General features: G+C 38.9%; 2 protein-coding genes across 4 annotated transcripts; one reads left to right on the top strand and one right to left on the bottom strand.

Moving 5' to 3' along the window:
• The first annotated feature begins 3,610 nt into the window (after positions 1 to 3,610).
• On the top strand, positions 3,611 to 7,234 carry LOC122653785. Of its 2 annotated transcripts, none has more exons than XM_043847723.1 (6): positions 3,611 to 3,707; positions 3,841 to 4,011; positions 4,111 to 4,275; positions 4,435 to 4,632; positions 6,506 to 6,591; positions 6,675 to 7,234. In XM_043847723.1, the coding sequence occupies exons 1-6, from the start codon at positions 3,653 to 3,655 to the stop codon at positions 7,221 to 7,223; spliced, it is 1,224 nt and encodes a 407-aa protein (XP_043703658.1). In that variant the 5' UTR covers positions 3,611 to 3,652; the 3' UTR covers positions 7,224 to 7,234. The 2 variants fall into 2 exon arrangements, with proteins under 2 accessions (XP_043703658.1, XP_043703659.1); XM_043847724.1 differs by having other exon boundaries at positions 6,671 to 6,996.
• A 3,424-nt stretch (positions 7,235 to 10,658) lies between these two features.
• Positions 10,659 to 14,078, bottom strand: LOC122656956. 2 transcript variants are annotated; one of them, XM_043851664.1, is made up of 7 exons: positions 13,851 to 14,078; positions 13,676 to 13,756; positions 13,366 to 13,539; positions 12,350 to 12,520; positions 11,873 to 12,085; positions 11,695 to 11,783; positions 10,659 to 11,499 (listed from the first exon to the last, which is right to left on the bottom strand). In XM_043851664.1, exons 1-7 carry the CDS (start codon positions 13,948 to 13,950, stop codon positions 10,834 to 10,836), a joined length of 1,494 nt encoding a protein of 497 aa, XP_043707599.1. In that variant the 5' UTR covers positions 13,951 to 14,078; the 3' UTR covers positions 10,659 to 10,833. The 2 variants fall into 2 exon arrangements, with proteins under 2 accessions (XP_043707599.1, XP_043707598.1); XM_043851663.1 differs by having other exon boundaries at positions 13,366 to 13,542; positions 13,851 to 14,077.
• Between the last annotated feature and the right edge of the window lie 4,704 nt (positions 14,079 to 18,782).

Below are 18,782 nucleotides of genomic sequence, written 5' to 3'. Positions count from 1 at the left end.
TTTTTTTCCTTACCCATACATATGGAATTTTATTAATGAAATCAAAACTTCAATGGCCTTCCAAGGTTGGAAAAAAATCCTCTCCAATTCCAGTGCAATGTGGTGTAATTAAGGGCTGAGAACTCGACAAGTGAAAAATGCTAAATCCAACGGTGTTGAGCTCGAAAAGAAAAAATAAATAAAAAAATTGGGTCAATTGAGCTCGGTACCGTTGATGGCCTTTCTTTTTGGTATTGATAAGTGCCTTGCATTTACTCTTGGCGGTATATTGGATGACATTTGGTATCTTACATCAAGGTTCACAACAAGTTGTTCCTTTTATCCAATTCCTAAAGGTGTGAATAGTGGAATTTAGCTCGTCTCCAGGGAGCTCAGCACGCCCAGGGTGCTGTCAGCTGTTGGGTTGTGTCGCACACATCCCTAGGCATGTGCCTAGATGTGTGCGACACAACTCAACCGCTGCATGCCCCCTGGCAACACCCTGGGCGCTGTCTCCCTAGAGACGATCCTGATCCTAAATAGTGTCGCACATTCTTTAGTCTAGAGGGCTCAATCTTTGGCGAGTAAGACAGTTTGGCCCATCTCCACTCCTTGTTTCAGTGTTCTATGTAATCATGACGCCTTGAGCTCCTCTTGCTCCTTTATGCAATAGATTTATTTATGCCAAAAAGGGGGAGGGAGGTGTACACCATAGTTGCTTTTGTGATTGTGCCTACCCTCTCGTTGGTAGTTCGGATTGTGGTATTGGTTTTGAAACCCCATTGCACAAATGCAACACTTGGTAAGCAATTAAGCATGTGAACTCACCACTCCCCAACCCTAGTCCCCACTGGACGCCCAATCCCTGTCCGGGCCACCATTGTGATGGAACCACCTTGACAAAAAAAGAGGGAAGAAATTTGTGGAAAATTCTAGTACGATGTACATTATTGTCATTAAACCCATCCATCTAATGAAAATAATATGACAATTAATTTTACCAATCCCAATTATCGACATTATCTTTATAGGGGAAGGTATTCGTACATGAAAGATTCTCTCATCAACTCCATAAAATAGGAGGATGGGGGTGTTTATGTCATTTTGAAATTGGCATTTATCTCAATCTGACTATGTTTAATGTTGATCATGTAAGTGCTCAACAGTGCATGAAAACTTCTGCTTGCCATCTTTATATAACATGTATCCATCTAATGAAATCAATATGATAATTAATTTTACCGATCCCAGACATCGACATTATCTTTACTAGGGAAGGTATTCGTACACAAACGATGCTCTCATCAACTTCATTAAATAAGAGGATAAGGATGTTTATGTCATTTTGAACTTGATATTTATTTCTTGTTTTTTGATAGAAAATTTGACATTTATGTCAAATCTAACTATATTTAACGTTAGTCATATACATGCTCAATAGTACATTAGAACTTTTCCTTGCCATGTATGTCTTTTTTTTTTTTTTTTTGGGGGGGGGTGGGGGGTGGGGGGTGGGGAAGACTTAGGTAGGTTTCGTACTTTCGTGTTACCAAATGCCTCAACAATTAAAAAACTTCAGCCAACCTCAGGTTTTTTATTTTTTTTTTGTCTGGGTTGGGCTCAAGCAGGATTTACCAAGATCCCTCAATTTTGTCTAGTTTCAGTTGGTGTTTGTTCACTTTTTATTTCATATATTGGTTCGGTCTAATTTTAGTTCGGTCTATCAAACTATAATCACAAATAATAACTGCCAGCCCAATCGGTTTCAATCCCTTATTAGTTTGTTATTGATTTCTATCGGTGTTTCAGGTTTCGATCAGTCTCATCGATTGTTGTGATAGTCCGGTTTCTAATTTTAAATCAACAAAGAGTTTTTGATCCGGTTGATTTATCTTTTTCCCAATTTGGGCCAAGCGATTTGTTCGGTTCAATCTCTATTGTCGGCACCCCTATATACCTCTTATATTGTAACTAGTCACCTAAGGAGTAAGATTTTTTTTTTTCTGGGAGCAAGAGATTGCTATCTGGTTGTATGGCACTTGTATTAGTACATATAGATGAGATTTTTTATTTCATGGGGACAAGGCGGTACTTTTGCATACTCATATCTGGGCAGAGGAACCACGTGACCAAGTACCGTTCTTTTGACCCTTTTTTCGGTAAGTGGAGTTAGGAGTAAGGAGTGACGACTGAGGAACACAAATAAATGTTGGCGTGACTCAATTGTTATGATAGTTCGGTTTCTAATTTCCAATCAACAAGGAGCTTTTGATCCGATTGATTTCTTTTTTCCCCAAATTGGACCAAGCGATTTGTTCGGCTCGATCTCGAGTTTGGCACCCCTAGTGTACCTTATCTATCGTAACTAATCGCCTAAGGAGTAAGAACTTTTTTTTTTTGGGCTATAGATCGTTGTCACTGTATATCAGTGCATGGGCCAATAAAAACACACACAACACATCAACACATCACCACATCACCACATCAACACAGACACAATTTTTTTATTTCATAAGAGTAGAGTTGTAATTTCTCCTCCACTTGCCAATCCAATAGATCCTTACAAATCTATTCGAAAGTAGGCTATGGCAGCGTATTTGGTAGCCTTCTTGCGGTCGTCAAAGCTCCACTCGTTGATCCAGCAGACTTTTGTCTATCTGGCAATTTTGTTTGAAAGTAGGTTGTGCCAGCGTGTCGGCACGAGTGGGCAGTTTGGCATTGGTCTATTTGGCACGTATGGGGTCCCTTCTATTGGCACGCTTGTGCATGCACTCAATTTTAGTTGTGTATACAGTTTTTTATCTAGGGAAGTGGTTGTGACCCATCCTCTAGTGCGGATGACCCAGTCAATGACATGTGAGATCGGATCAATTTTCGCTCCTTAGCTTCGGATACCGTATATCCATATCTTGTGTTTACCATACTCTCTATCTGTTTTATGTAACTTGATTTACTTTACTTGGCATTGGGCACGTAAAAATGAATAGCCTTCTTTCTATCAAAAAACAAAAAAATATTATATCTATGCGGAGGAGCCACTCGACCAGATACCGTTGTTTTTTTTTTAATGGGTAACACATACCACCCCTGAAGTTTAACGAAAGTATGATTTTACCCCATAGTTTTGAAAAATTCTGCGTAGCCCCCTGAGGTTTACAAACGTTAACAAATAAACTCATTCCGTCAGTTCATGACTAATAGTGTTAAAATCAAGGGATAAAGTTACAAAAATACCCCTTTAAGAAAAAGAAAAAAAGAACCTGCAACTCATCTTCCCCAAATCCATTATTTGTAACTTTACTTCTTGAATGGGTTTATTTGTTAATGTTTGTAAACCTCAGGGGATACGCAGAAGTTTTCCAAAATTAAGGGGTAAAATCATGCTTTCGTTAAACATCAAAGTGGTATGTGTACATTACCCTATTTTTATTTTATTTTTTTTCCCGTTAGTAATGCGTAAGGAGTAAGTAAGGAACCTAATAGAGTGGCGTGAGTGCGCGACTCGAAAGTCAGTCAAAGTCGAGTGTCTTTTAATGCCCTTCATGCTCTGTGTGGGTTTTGCTGAGTGTTCCTCTGTTCCTCTTTCCTACTTTCCCTTCCGAACGGTTTAAGGTTCGAGTTCCCATCCTTTTTTTCCTTCGTTGCGTGAGACTCTCTGAATATTTCTACAACAATGGAATTCTCTTCCATGCTCATCTTCACTCTCATCTCTCTACTTTCAGGATCAGGTGAGCTGTTGTAGATGTTTTTTTTTTTTGATGCAAGGATGTTTTTCTTTTACTTGACTGTAAAATTGAAAAGATAATTTGGGTTATCTGTACACTTCATGCTTTCAAAATAGCTTGTTCATTGCTATTTCAGCTTCATCGGAGCTAGTCTTAGAGGAAGGCTATACTGTATCAACTGTTCTCGACGGCGACAAACTGAATATCAATCCATATGCAGTCCTGCCTCGACCTGGAACTAATGATCTTATCGTCCTCGACACCGCTGGCAATAACTTTTACACGGTCTCTTTTCCTATCTCTAAAGGTATTATGTTTCCCAAGTGAGAAAAATCGACGCAAATGATCATTTAACTACAAAAAGTATTGAACACTTAGGTTTTGGGTGTCTTTGTTTGTCTTACAGAAAGCAAGATTAACCAGTTTGCTGGTAGTGGTACCGCCGGATTTTCTGATAGAGATCCGAAATCTTCCATGTTTAAACACCCAAGGAGCTTCACTGTTGATACGAAGGGGAATGTCTACGTCGCTGATAGGAATAATCACGCGATTCGGAAGATCAGCAAATCGGGTATGCTTATCTTTTATTTTCTCTTCTCCCCCACTCTCCTCCCTTCGCAATTCGGGTCCTGCTTCATGGTTCCTCTGACTCAAGCGCACTCTTGTAGTTATGAGGAGCCAAGCTTCTTGCTTAGGATGTAAACTATTCTTGTTCATTTGATGTCCCTAGGAGTGACTACAATTGCTGGAGGCTATTCAAATAGGACTGGCAAAGTGGATGGACCTGCACAGAACGCAACTTTCTCTGATGATTTTGAACTTGCTTTTGTACCTGAAAGATGTGCATTGTTGATTTCTGACCGTGGGACTCGATTGATTCGCCAGATAAATCTGAAGCCAGAGGATTGTGCAAAGGGTTCTCAACTAGGTAGCTTGCAACACTTACTGTACTTATGCACAAATTGATTGATCAAATTTCATTTCTCAAATTCACAGTTGAAAAACCTACCTACTAGCAAGATAGAGGTCTTAGTCCAATATAGGCGAAAGATTCAATCAGCCTGATCTACGACCACCCTGCAAGTAGATATTGAAGAAGTTGGTTCAGTGAGATAATGCTAATTGTCATTCTTGAATTGCATTTTCCGGTGAAAGCAGTTGGTTTACTTAAAAGATCAATTTTTTTTATAGACGCCAATTGAGTATTTAAGGAATTGATCTTTCTATAGGGACTTGTTCCACCCCAAATTCGGAACCTCTTCAACAACCTTTCCCTTCACCCACACGACCGGTCATGTGTGCTTACACAGTGATTTGGAAAACCAAATACCGAAACTTGAATTGATGTCTCAAGGCATACTGTTTCTGGACACCAATTTACTTCATTCATATAATGTCAAAAGATTCTAACCAATTACTAATCAAAGGGGAAAAAGAGTTTAAAGTACGCAAAACACTATAGAAATATATATTTACAGGAGAAAAGAACTTAATGTCATGACAATTATTGAGCTTTGTCTTTGTCACAAGTCACTTTTGCTCTGCTATGCAGCTTGTGTAAAAAAAAGTATTTTCTAGGAAGACAGAAAGTGACTCCACCCACTCATTGGTCAACATTCAACCCCAAATGAGTAGGGGAACTTGCTCAAAAGTGTGTAAATTTCATAATGACATCTTTGTAATTCTTCGTTTCTTTAGGCTGAACCGCTTCCCATCCTTGTTTGGAACTGAAACTTGACCACTGCGATGGGTGTGGGTTCCTCCTTACATGGATGCATTCATATCTATATATGGGTAGGTTGTCGCAAATGACTGAGGATCTTTGGGCATGTGTATGTGATTTCAGAAAATGGTATGTATATCTATCCATGGGCAGGTTGTTGCAAATGACTGAGGATCTTTGTGCATGTGTTTGATTTCAGCAAATGGTCATATGGAAAGTGTATGAGCAGGTTGTTGCAAATGACTGAGGATCTTTGTGCATGTGTGTGTGATTTCAGCAAATGGTCATATGGAAAGTGATTGTGCAATTTGCTATTGCTTTGACCTTTAATCAGCTATCTTATTATATATATAGTTATCAGATCTGACACAATCACACTCTTCAGTGACAGGGTCCCTGGTCAGCCGGTCCAGCTGGTTGTCAACTTGGTCAAACCCAGGTCTTCCTATTATGTGTTAAGATATTTTATGTATAGAAATACAAACACAAATTAACTTGTATTTCATGATCATAGTTCATCCGATCTGACTGTCCAGGTTGGACCACGTCTTATTACTCTGATTGGAGTCTTTGGACATGAACATAATCAAAGATATGAGGGTCCTTTTTATTTATTTTTTCTGGGGTCTAGTTTTGTTGAATGAGTAAAGGCTTGAACCTCAACTAAAAATCCTATTGCTGCAAGACAGATATTGTTTTGTACACTTTTGCGAGTTTTCTACGACTCATTGGAGTTCATCATTAGTTCAAATCCTCTAATGTTTTGCATATCTGGAACGGATAGCTGACACTAGGACTAGGGTTTTGACACTAACATAGGTCAACACAGTGAATCTTTTAACCTTGATTACACTGGTTTATTCTGATATAGTTTTCCTTTTGGTCGTTCAAATTGTTGTTTCTTCCTTAGAGGAAACCTCTTGTTAGAAAATGTTTTTGTTTATTGTTCCAGCTTGGTTCTTATGTTTCTCAACTGTTAGGTTAATTTATTACTTGAACCATCAATTATGTGCAAGAAGACCCTTATCTTGTTATATTGTACAAAAGACAAATAACATTCCATTATTTCATTTTTCAGATCTGGGAGTGACCTGGATCTGGTTGGTTACGGGACTGGGAGCCTTGGGAATACTTGTTCTTGTCTCTTACCTTCTCATCTCTCGTGTAAGTGTTTCTTCTTTATATTTGATATTCCATGAGGATATTGGAATAAGCTAAAACCTTCTTAAATTGAACCTTGTAGACAGGAAGTCTCCGGTCACGGCTGTTTCAGCGAGACAGGGAAGTACTGCCGTGTGACATGGAAGCACTGCCGAATCATTCTGGGGAGACAAATTCTGATAATCTGCTCCGACATCAGAAGCGTAGTTGCTAGCTCGAGATCTTACTTGATGTCGCTTTGGCATGTCAGGCTGATCCTATCTTACCTTTCTCTTATATTTAGGATCCATAGAGTAGAACATAATGTTTTCTCGAAGGAATCTGTCTCTTTGCTTGACTCAGATTGTGCAAATAACCATGAGTTGACAAAACAACAAATCTTTGCCGACCAGCTGAAGAATTTAATTACCTTTGATGGATGCCTGGATGCAGCCGATAGGGTGGAGATCTTTAAGCAAGGAAATGAGGATTACAAAGGAACTGGTGTTTTAACTGAGAGCTGTGGAAAGGTGGATTCTATGAGGTGGGCTAACATTATGGATTTCACAAACCAGGGTGATCAGGGAAACCCAGTGGGGTCTCTCGTAGGTTCAGCACCATGTTGTTTAGTTAAGAGGGAATTGAAATTAGATTAAAAGACATTATCTATTTTCCATTTTCTATCTTAGCGAAGTGTTGTAAATATTCTGTCATCGAACTGTAGAGTTCTGTAGCGTTTGTTGTGGGATGATTATTGTACTTGAATATTGTCTGATATTTTATGATACCTGTTTCTTGCCTGTTTGGTGTCAATGAGTCTCAGAGTCTGAGACTCGAGAGAATGCCTAGGAGGAAGTGGAAGAATTATAAGCTTTGCTCCATCTATGCTCAATAGTTCAGCCTATTTACTAGGTTTTATCTTCTCAATAATCAACAGCACCCTTGGATGATTTGATCCATGCATGAGAATGCAAGAATGGGATCTTTGAAACAATATTGTTCCCTAGAGATGATTTTATTCGGTGGGGATACTCTCAATCAGGTGTTTTTACTGTGAAATTGGCTTATCATTTGATTCTCACCCTCGAAGACCCAGCCACGAATGCAGCTGATGATGCCTCTACACTCCCAGCAGTTTGGAAGACTATCTGGCACAGCCCAACTCTCCCCAAAATTCGAAGCTTTATGTGGAAGGCCTGTGCAGGTGGGGTGGCGTCGGGTACTGCCTTTCATAGGAGGCAGATGTCTTTGGATCAGATGTGCCCCCGTTGTGGTGACCTCCCTGAAACCATAGATCACATCCTTATCGAATGCCCTTACGCTCGGGCTGTTTGGTATGGTTCACCTCTAGCCTTGCAGTTGAATTTGACAAATAGACACACAATTAAAGAGTGGATTTTGAAATGAGAGACATTGCCGGCCAATAACACGCATAAAGCAACCGCTACCGAGTCCCTCTGCTGCTTCCTTATGTGGGAAATTTGGTTAGCCAGGAATGCTTTAATCTTTTCCAACTTGAGGAAGCCGATTACAGAGATTATCCAGCAAGCACTGAAGTCCTCAACGGAATTTATGGCCTCTCAAGCTCCACCTGTCTCTCCTCAGCGCAGCAATGCTCAGAGGGATACTATAAATACTTGGCAACCCCCTCTACAAGGCACCTACAAAATCAACTGCGATGCGGCGCTCTCTCAGAACAAAAAGAGGGCAGGTATTGGGTTCATCATTGGAGACAGCAATGGTCGATGTGTGGTGTCTGACCCTATTCAGTTCTCTGACGTTACACTGGGAGAAATCCTGGCAATCCGAGAAGGGCTGCTGCAGGTGACCAAGGAGGGTCTTCAGGATGTGGTCGTTGAGTCAATTGCTTACGTGCAATTCAGTACGTCAATAGCCAGAACTGCTCCACGCCTAAGCATTTAACCCCCTTGGTGAATGATATTCTTCAACTTTCCACTGCTATTCACACATGTAGGTTTAACCACATTTCCAGAGATTGTAACAGCATTGTTGATACTCTGGCTAGGAGGGCTCTGTCCGTGTCGAGTCGGATGGTCTGGCTCATTTCCATTCCATGGATACAGGCTACTTGTAATGCTGAGTTCATGAGCTTTATTCGATTGAATAATTAAGCAATTTTCTACCAAAAAAAAGAAACAATATTGTTTTGGACACTTCAAATAATGAGCCATACTCAATTACTTATGTCTTTTACCGAAAAAAAAATTACTTATGTCTAACATTACATCTAAGCCAATGAGAATGTGAGCAATGGAATCTTAGCTATGCCCAGGGTGTATTCTCTCTGTTTTCAGGTTATTAACTAGGTTATAGCTAAAACAAGGTTTGTAACTCGTTAAGTGTTGACATTAAAGCTGCAGATTAGAAGGTTAGGTTCAGTTAATGGTCTTTACCCTTATCCTCCCTATTTATCTTAACTTCATAAATCCTTTTCTTTATCCTACCCACCTTGCTTAAGCAAAATAAAACTTATTACCGTTACACTTCAAAAGAGGGTCACGTTAGGCGGGTAAAGCAATAAGCTAAATCATACGTATTGCGTATATTAGAGGTTTTGAGAAATTATTAAATATTCTAAATATCAAATATCTTCAAAATACTTATTAGTTGATCAACCATTACTAAGAAACACTTGAGCCCTTTAAGACGAGCAGAAGTGCAGACAGAAGTGAGGAGAGTGGATAGTTGAAGACACAGGCGGAAGTGACAAAGTGTGGTCTTTTAGGGTTTAGTGTGGTTTATATTCGGTCCAGGTTTGATTTATACGGGTTACACATCATTCAGTTCAGTTTAGTTCAGTTCAAACCGCTGTTTTTTAACTTAAAACCGAAACCAAACCAAACTGAACTGAATGAAACTTCACTTTCTAAAACCACAATCGAACCAAATTTTTTCAATTCGATTAAAACGACCGGTTTCGATTCCAGTTTTTTTTTGTTCCAATTCTAAATTAACTCCTTTACTGAGTTACTGGACACACCGGCAGTGTGTGTGGTCTGTTCCCTAATAAAATAGAATGTGCTCTTGCTAGAACAACTTTGTTCTGCTCATCTCTTGGTCCCCAGTATAACAGTATAATGGTAGTGCTCCTATAGATGATTGTGGCTGTAAGACATTCAGGAATCTTTGCCACGTAATGCTGCAATGAGATCAGGAAATAAGTTGGGGCCTTTTGAATGTTAGTTGTGTAAAGACCGAAAGTGAGAGAGGTGATGACCATATATGGGCCATGCTCACTCATCTGTAAGTCAATAGATGGAATATACAACTCTCCGATTCTGTTAAAATGAATGTACAGAACAAAAGCAGTCTAATCTTCAGTCATCAACAGATACACAATTCTGGGATTTAGAACTTTGGTATTGGAGATCACATAGAGGGTGGGCCTCGGCGCAATGGTTAGGTTACTCTATTGCAACCTGGTGGTCACGGGTTTGAACAAGAAAACAGCCTCCATGAAAAGTGAGGGGTAAGGCTGTGTATGCATGTCCCTCCCCTTCGTATTGGAGATCACATCAGGCTCCACCAATCCCGAACAGATTGTCCAATGTAATCTAATCTTGGCTGAGTTTGGGGCAATACAGAGAACTATGACTTGGCATTGGCTTTTGGTGTTGAACTGATGGGGGGATCCTGATATTTGACACCTTACACAATCTACCCATCTCTATACAGTTTCTATTCTGTTTTCCCAGAATTTCAGTGTGAGGTGCTTCTTCAACTGAAACTTGAGATGCAATAAAAATCGATTAGCAGCACTATTTTTTAAAGAGAAATTATTTCTTGGTACTTATGCTTTCATTTGAATTAACACCCTCAGTAGTTTCAGAATTCTGCCATCAGACAGAGTGATGCTTTTCCAACATAACAGTACGTTCCAATCTTTCACTCTCTGGCTGGAATTGGTTTTGTTCAAAAAGAAAAGGAAAAAGTTGAAAAACAATATGGATCCACAGTTCAGAATAACTTCCATATGTAATCCAACTATAGTTTTATAGTCATCAGCAATGTAATTGGTTATAAAGAGAGATCTGCAGGGAGGGTTAAATATCAAAAGGAGAATGAGTGAATTTCAGAGAATCAACATTCCTTGAATCAAATCCAGCAGAAAAGCTGTCCTTACAATTCATTCTTTACAAATCATGTTGAAATTTCCTATTACCTATATCTTTAAATATCAATTGATAAAAGAAAAAGAGGTCACAAGACTAAAAATCTAGTAACTTTTATATGTAGCAAAGACAATTAATAGCCATGGGTGTAACCCATATAACATCCACGAGAGCGGATATTGTGATGATCATAAATAGGATCTCCATAGTTCACAGGTTTTATCACCACTGCTTCACGTCGACCGTCTTGTTCCTGAACTGCACCAAACACAATCTCATTGGTTGTCTCACAACTCTGCTCATAGTATGTTTGTGGGCCAGATGAATAATGCCTCTGATGATGTTGCTGCTGCTGGTGATGCTGTTGTTGTTGCTGCTGAAAATCACCATCCCAACCATTATAGAAAGCTCGACTTTGCTGGAAATGGTTGGTCTTCTCTAGGTCCTTCGACATGAAAGCATAAGTCTTCCGTGGGGGTGGGGTTGGGGTCCTTGTGTCTATAGATGGTGGCTCATCTTCATCAGGTATCACAAAACTTTCTTGCAATGGCCAAGCATTATGACGCTTTTGCTGTTGCAGTTGATGGTTCAGTGGCTTCCTTCTAAAACCTGAAAACAAACCCCCAAATATTTCTGCCACAGCTGCACCAGTGTCAAGGAAAAGCCTCCCAAGAGAACCAAAAAAACCTTCTTGTTTCTCTGGTTCATCATCATTGGGGATTAATGGTGGTCTGACTGATGATTTCAGTGGCTTCTGATATGGACTGAATGGAAAGCTTGTTTTCCTACTTCCGGGATCCTATGAGTATGAAAACGAGGTCAACTGTGTTATGTTTTTCAATAAGATTTTCTTTTTGTGGAGCATGAAGATAATTGGTACAGAGCACTTGAAAGACATTTGGCATTAAAAGAACATTTTACTAAGTGAGAGTAAAATGTAATCAAAAGGAATTTTTGGCAAATAAATCGAGGATAACATTAGTTAGTTACTCACATTTTGGGAAGAGACCATTTTACCCACTCTCCTTTGCAGCAAGGCCAACATGTAACCAAAAAAGCCAGCAGCAACCAGAACAGCAATCCCTTCAATGGAGGAATACACTACTAATCTTATCCATCTTCAGCATCAAAAGCATAAAGACGGGGAAAAATCATCACATGGTTCAACTTACCTAGAGGGAAACCACTCCCATATTGGTAGGCACAGTCGTCAAAATGGAGCTGTATCTCTCGAATTGCTTGGTTTCCTCTGTCTATGACAAGAAGAGAGCAGCTGCTTCCAATATAAACAACATCAAAATCATCAGAAAACTTTGCATCTTCACTTGGTCCATCAACATGGGCCCCTCCACGGCTCCATTTTCCTCCTGCAATTGTTGTAACCCCTTCATAAAGAAAATTGAACCATATCAAAACACTGAGAAACCAACCTTTGTGTACAACAACTTTAAACCCAAAATTAAAGTCCACTCCATGAAAATCAACTAACACTCTCTCATTGAGTAAGAGGTTGAAAAAATTAATAAAAAATATGGAATTTAAAGGAAAAGAAAAAACTATTTACTTCTCTATTATTCTAAAACGCTAATGGGTAATAAAGCCATTCCTTTGGGTATAATAATCTTGAGATGAATACCAATCACATTTACCTGCATCACTGATCTTCCTGATTGCCATGTTCACAGTGTCCGCTATGTAAATATTTCCCCTATCATCCACTGTAACTCCCTTTGGATGGTTCAACCTTGCTTCTCTGGGCTTCCCATCCACATGTCCAGAGTAACCTTCAGCTGATCCAGCAACCAGTTTTGGCCTGCTATCTGCAGTTTTCCATGCATTCACAACCCACAATGAAACCTATACTTCTCCATTGATTTGTTTAAAGAAACTCAAAATAAGAAGAATATGCTAAGAAATTCAATCAACCGCATAAAACATTTCGGAAGTCAGTACCTATGCTGTGGATCAACCATAAGAAGAAGAAACTCAAAAATTAGGTCTGATTTATGTTTTGGTTGTTCAGGTTACTATAGAGATCCAAGTGAGACCAGAAGTTTGAGAGAATGAAGAGTTAGTTGTTATTAATTGAAGTAAAAAAGTGCTATGCCGCAAAATTTGAGCAACACTGAAATTCTGATAGCATGAGCTGGGGTTTGTTCGAAAAGAATCACAGAGGCCATGAAATGCAAAAAAGATGTATAAAACATATGAGGAAAAGGCTAATTAGTTATGAGCAACAATGAAGTTTGTCCTTGAAGTATAGCTTTAGAAGAAAAGGGAAAGGTCCCAAATTTCCAAAAAGATGGAATAGGGTATTTTGAATTAGTTAACTAAAAGGCCGAGAGTACTTTAAAAAGTGAAGCTCTTGTGTTCAACAAAAGCAAATCAGGAACCCAATCATTTAAAATGAAGTTGAGATTAACTAAGTGAAAAGCAACCAGTACAAAAGATTTAGGTAACGAATCAGTCGGGAAAATGAGCCAGATCTCTGCCCAACTTAATCAGAAACAAAATTGGAAAAGTTGAAATTTCGTGACAGGAGAGGAAATTTGCAGGAACTTCGTAGTAAAACGCATATAACAAAATACGAGAAGGATTTCAACAGAAATATGATCCAATCAAGCCAAAATTAGGTCAGGTGTCATTACAGAAAAAACCCACTTACTTCGGGACAATGGTGAGGAGATCCTGTAAATGTTACTGTTCGCAGTGTCCAAAACCAGAAGCTCCCCACTGGGTGAAACCTCAACCGCGTACGGCTCGATTCCAAGCTTACTCCCATCGAATACCGTCTCGACAGTGTAACCACTCTCGAACTTCATCATGGGACGGCCAGAAACCGCTGAAAATCCAAATCCCATTAATTCCCAACCATGGCAGAGAAAAAAATCTCCATTACTTAACAATATTCAAGGACCCACTGGTGGGAGAGGGAAGAAAACAAAGACAATGTGGGTTCTATCTAAGAAACTTACCAGTTTTGGTGGTTGCTTTAAGTGACCACAACCATTTAAGAAGAGCAGAGAAAGCATTAGAGACAATCCCAGTAACAATTCCTGCAAAAAAAAAAAAAAAACACAGAAAAGATATAGGGTTGCAATATAGGAAAGATCGAATCTCAATTAAATCTAGAGAGCTTATTAAACACACTTGCAGGAGCAGGAGCAGCAGCTGAAGCTGATGAAAGACATCCAAACAAAACCATGAATATGAGACCCAAGACAACCCCATTCTTCCCCATTACTCCCATTTACTAAAAAACCCACAAGGAGCAAGAAAAACCCAAATCAAAGATTCAATTTCGAACTCTGCTGCATTCTCAGAAACCGTTTAAGCTCATCTGGGTGAGGAGTTAGAAGATGCTCTTTACTTTTCGTTTCAGCGGAATTCTCAAGTGGGGTGGAGAGAGAGTGAGGGGGGAAAGAGACAAAGAGGGTCAGTGTATTAATACGGAAAAATTATACAGAGCATACGGAGATCAGGCTTTTCAGCCCTTCCTCAATCACAATATTAATGTCTTTAAATGGGTTTAGAAAAAAGAGAAATTAAAAGGGTTTCTCTCTCTCTCTCTCTCTCTCTCTCTCTCTCTCTCTCTCTCTCACTGTAATAATAAGTAGGACAGCGTAAGGGAATCATATGCTCTCATTGACTGAGAGTGTCATAATTACTGGGTTTTAGCTTTAATGGTGTGTCTTAATGGACACACAACTTCACTGTTTTTTTCTGATAAGATACAGCTTCACTGTTAGAGAGTCACAGATTTGTTCTGTGGATTTTGGATCTTATTCAAAGGGAAAGTTAACGAAGACAAAATAAAAAGCAAGGGAATTTTTCCCATCTTGCGTTCACAAGTTTCGAGGTGAGGGGTTTCATGCTTTGAGCTTTCATTCTTTTGTTGACCAGTGTTGACCTCAAATTCCGAATCCTCTGGGGGTACCATGTGCAGGAATAGACCTAAGTACCAAAGTGGAGATCATATGAAAGAGCATCTAGATTCTAATAGTGCATCCTTACCACCTTTAAGATTCTTTTCCTATGCATGAGATCTACTGAGAATTCAACCTTTCTTGAGGACTCTTCGAATCTCCATTATGAGAAAAAATTGGGTGGGGTGGGGAGTGTGCGCACGTGCATCAAGAGGGAAGGGTGGAGTGATCATTTCACTATCCCAAGTGAAAAGACATAGGGACATTGCCAGGCAACATTCATTTCTATCATTTTTTAAGGTTTCGTTTGTTTAGAGGGGAAGGTGGTGTGGTTAGGGATGGGAGTGTGCGCACGTGCATAAGGGGGAAGGATGGAGTGGTCATTTTACTATCCCAAGTGAGAAGACATAGGGACATTGTCGGGCAACATTTTTTTTCTATCATTTTTTTAGGTTCCGTTTGTTTAGAAGGGAAGGTGGTGTGGGAATGTTGGGAAGATGTGTCCCACATGTTGGAGGGGTTTTATTAGGAGTGGATATATTGAGGTAAAGTTACTTTTTTCATGAATAAACAAAAATTCCATCAATTTGGTGGGATTTTGAATAACAGAGGGGTAGGATTTTGAAGTGTCACATCAGTAGACAAAACAATTAATGATGTCCCCTCATCTTTTGTAAGTTTACCATCCCTAATTATCCACGGCATGGGATTTTGAAGTGCCACATCAGCATTTTTTCATCCCAATTCCTGCCCCACCTAAGTCCCCTCTAAACAAACAGAGTCTTAAAGAATAAGAATACCCTAGCATTTCTATCTATCTTTCTCCTCTTCATATGAAATGACCTCACTTTGCTCCTATATATTTTGCTAGATCTCTCATTGATACATTCTCCTATGCTATTTGTTCAAAGAACCCTCTTCTTTTCTTTTTTTTTAAATTATTTTTCCTCTCCATCGATCCTTCTCTCACCATGTTGACCATGTAGATGATATTGTTTCCCGTGCCACCATTGGTGTGGTGGAGGATACTTTCTCCATATCGATGGCGTGGGGAACCCTCTCTTGTATGTTATTCATGATGTATTTTCATGGCAAATTTTTTTATTGTGGACTTGCTTGGAGAGTTTTCCTAAGCGGGCCACCTGTCTTTTTACCATGTGGAGTCATGATCTGAAAACTGACCGTTAGATATCGAGAGAGTGGTCTAGATTAGCCAGGTGTTATTTTTTTTTAACTCAAATTCAATTAAATACTCTCCCATGTGTTGCATACTTCCCATGTATGTCTTTGGATGCCTACGCCCCCAATTATTGGATTGCTCATTTTTTTAATGTTTTGTTTTGATGCTTGACAAAACTCCATCTAGACTTAAACTTAACATGTGAACAAAGGACCCTTGATGTCTACCTATCCACAGAATTACATCTATAAGTCACCAAATGGCAAAACCAAGGCTCCTTGGAGAACCCTCTCTAGATCGGCTTGTTCCACCTTGAAACAATATTTCCCTCTTAAATTTTTTTTTGGCTTTTAATGAATTCATTATTTTTTGGGAAGCAAAGCCCACAAAATAGCCCAGGTATGATATTCAGAAGATTAGGACTCATCCCTGTGGAAAATATCTCCTCAATTTGCCTGCCCGTCAATTTCTTCAATTCCATCTAATACGGGGAGGTCGACCCCACCTGGACAGTGTATTCAGGCAAGGGGTAGGGTGGTCATTTCCACCCCCTATTAGATGGAATTGAGAAAATTGACGGACAGGTAAATCGAGGGGATAAAGATCCCATCCCGGCCCATTCTGTGTCACCCTAAATGGAATAGATCTCTTAGTTACGCTACGCCCTTGACCCGAGTCCCCACGTCCGCACCATTTATTGTAGTCATAGGATGCAAAACATTAGAGATTACTATTGAACAAAGTTGAATGGCAATATAGGTTTCTACCCTAAAAAATGGCAAGATAGGTTTTTCATTTTTAAGACAACCATCTTCAAATGGGCAATGTTTTGATTTGACTTGATACCAACTAGGAACATATGGGCCAAACAATGAAAAATCAAATACATCACAAATGGTTCATTGTAGCTGTTTCAGAAATGTCTGTATTCCAATTTTAGGTTCCTTCAATTGCACAAATTTTTTTTGTTTTTGTTTCTAGGGTTCATTGTTTTCAAGTTCTCAAACTGTGAAAATGCTCTATATATTATAGAATTCCATTGAGTGGGGCAAAATGGGAATACAAAATATCTGCCATGTTTTGCATATTTTGGCCTGTATTTTCCAAGCAACAACCATCAACTTGGCTGAAATTCCTAATAGTTTGCCATTTTATCTATTAACACTTTGATATTAGAATATGGAGAAAGTTTTTTCTTTACCCACAGTAAAGAGAATCATCGATGATCATATATAATTTCTCTCTCTTATTGTACGAAGTTTGAAAATAACCTTAAAATGAATGAAAACCCCCCCCGTCTAGTCCGAAATCGAAATAATAGAGAGGGACGATGAGATTCTTTCTTCACCATCGGTAAAGGGAATTTTTTTTTTATTTTTTTTTGATAAGTAGGTAAAGAGAAATTCAATAATTGCATTACTCCTTTAATTATAACCTATACTTTGACTTCTACTGCGGTCTCACACATAAAAAATATTTTAGTTTCCTTAGGTCGAGCAATCCCCCCTTACCCTTAATTGGAATGATCCATGATGATTCAGTTTAGAGTTTTGCTTTTCCTCCACGCTATAACCGTTTTTTGACTATCCATCCAAATTTCAAAAGCAAGCCCAGACAAATTTTTTTTTCTTTTCTAACTCTTAAAGGCTTTGTACTTGACGTATGCGAGTGAACAATATATCGATTCTATGTTCAAATTTTTTGGCTTTTTGGGTGAGATGGAGATTACAGATCTCAGATCCACTGGAATGAACAAGGTAACAACAAAACATATTCACTGGCAAGGAAAAAGCATATAAATGGGTTTACTCATTTTATAATCTATTATGTCTAATGGTTATGAAGTAATATTATATCAAAAATAAATTTTATTAATAAATTATAAACAAAAACATAAATGATACCAAAAATAGCCCAAATGCCCAATGGATCCACCCCTTGGGTCCAATGGGTTTTTTCTCCGTCAATATTTTGAGAGTCAAGAAATGGTCCAGCAAAGGTCAATCAAAGTGTAAAAGTGTCTCTCTTTCTATCACATGAAAGGACCTCTTTGTCTCCTGTGCCGCTTGCTCAGAAAACCCTATCCCATTAGTTATATTGGTGACTTTCATCCTCTAACATAGCTATAGAATTCCATTTTCTTTGATATAAAGTATATGGGGAAAAGTTCTTTGTGGGGGATAGAGCCCCCATGGGCCATGTCTAGACACTGTGTGTGTGGGGGTGGGGGGGGGGGGGAGCAAAATGATTGCCCCGCCCCATGAAAGACGGAAATCCCACCCCCAAGATGCTAGTGCACACATTCTCATTGACTGCCACACATGCGTGCCCCTGTGCACCCCCAAAGTATCTATTTCTTTTCCATTTAATTGCTTCTAGGGGTACCCAATATGGAATAATCACTCTCTACCACTTGCTACCATTTTGAGTTTTAGATTCGGGAAGGAAGATGAAAAAAGGGAGAAATCTCTTCACCCATTGTTTAAGTTAGTGGTTAATCTCACTACTGGAAGATAAAGGTAAAACAATCATTTCATGTCCAATTTAAAACCCACGTCATCATTTTAACGTTTACTTGTTAACGAACTGTTAACTTTGTATTTTTTGAAAAATAGAGGAAGTGTACAAGTGCATTTTTTGAAACTTGGAGTTTATTATTACTTTAGACAAAATACAGCTGGTGTACGCGTAATTTTCCCTTCTTTAAATTTTTTATCTTCCATCCATTTTTGGAAATGATCAAAAAATTATAAAAAATCATGTTGATATTGTAAATATTTTTTGAAAGAACAAGACATGCTTCCCAGTCAAATCCCTTGAGTTCATATTTTTAAAGCATAATATTTCATGACAAAATAAAGTGGTCCTTACAATAAAAAAAAATACAAATGCTGAAATCTTTGGAAAAAGATTCTGAACTTTTAAATACATTGCTAAGCTGCTTGACAGTATTCTGTTACATATGCCATGCACATA

This window comes from Telopea speciosissima, chromosome 3 (genome assembly GCF_018873765.1).
Source record: "Telopea speciosissima isolate NSW1024214 ecotype Mountain lineage chromosome 3, Tspe_v1, whole genome shotgun sequence".
In the NCBI taxonomy this organism is placed as follows: Eukaryota; Viridiplantae; Streptophyta; class Magnoliopsida; order Proteales; family Proteaceae; genus Telopea; species Telopea speciosissima.
This window is presented reverse-complemented; position numbering and strand designations above follow the sequence as displayed.

Bases quoted from the DNA above. Each gene is read 5' to 3' on its own strand.
- LOC122656956 (XM_043851663.1), bottom strand. From the start codon at position 13,950: ATGGGAGTAATGGGGAAGAATGGGGTTGTCTTGGGTCTCATATTCATG. The intron at 13,757-13,850 runs GTGTGTTTAATA...TTTTTTTTGCAG, and splicing joins TGCTGCTCCTGCTCCTGCAA to GAATTGTTACTGGGATTGTC. The intron at 11,500-11,694 runs GTGAGTAACTAA...TCATACTCATAG, and splicing joins AAATGGTCTCTTCCCAAAAT to GATCCCGGAAGTAGGAAAAC.
- LOC122653785 (XM_043847723.1), top strand. From the start codon at position 3,653: ATGGAATTCTCTTCCATGCTCATCTTCACTCTCATCTCTCTACTTTCA. The intron at 4,012-4,110 runs GTATTATGTTTC...TTTGTCTTACAG, and splicing joins CTCTTTTCCTATCTCTAAAG to AAAGCAAGATTAACCAGTTT. The intron at 6,592-6,674 runs GTAAGTGTTTCT...CCTTGTAGACAG, and splicing joins CTTACCTTCTCATCTCTCGT to GAAGTCTCCGGTCACGGCTG.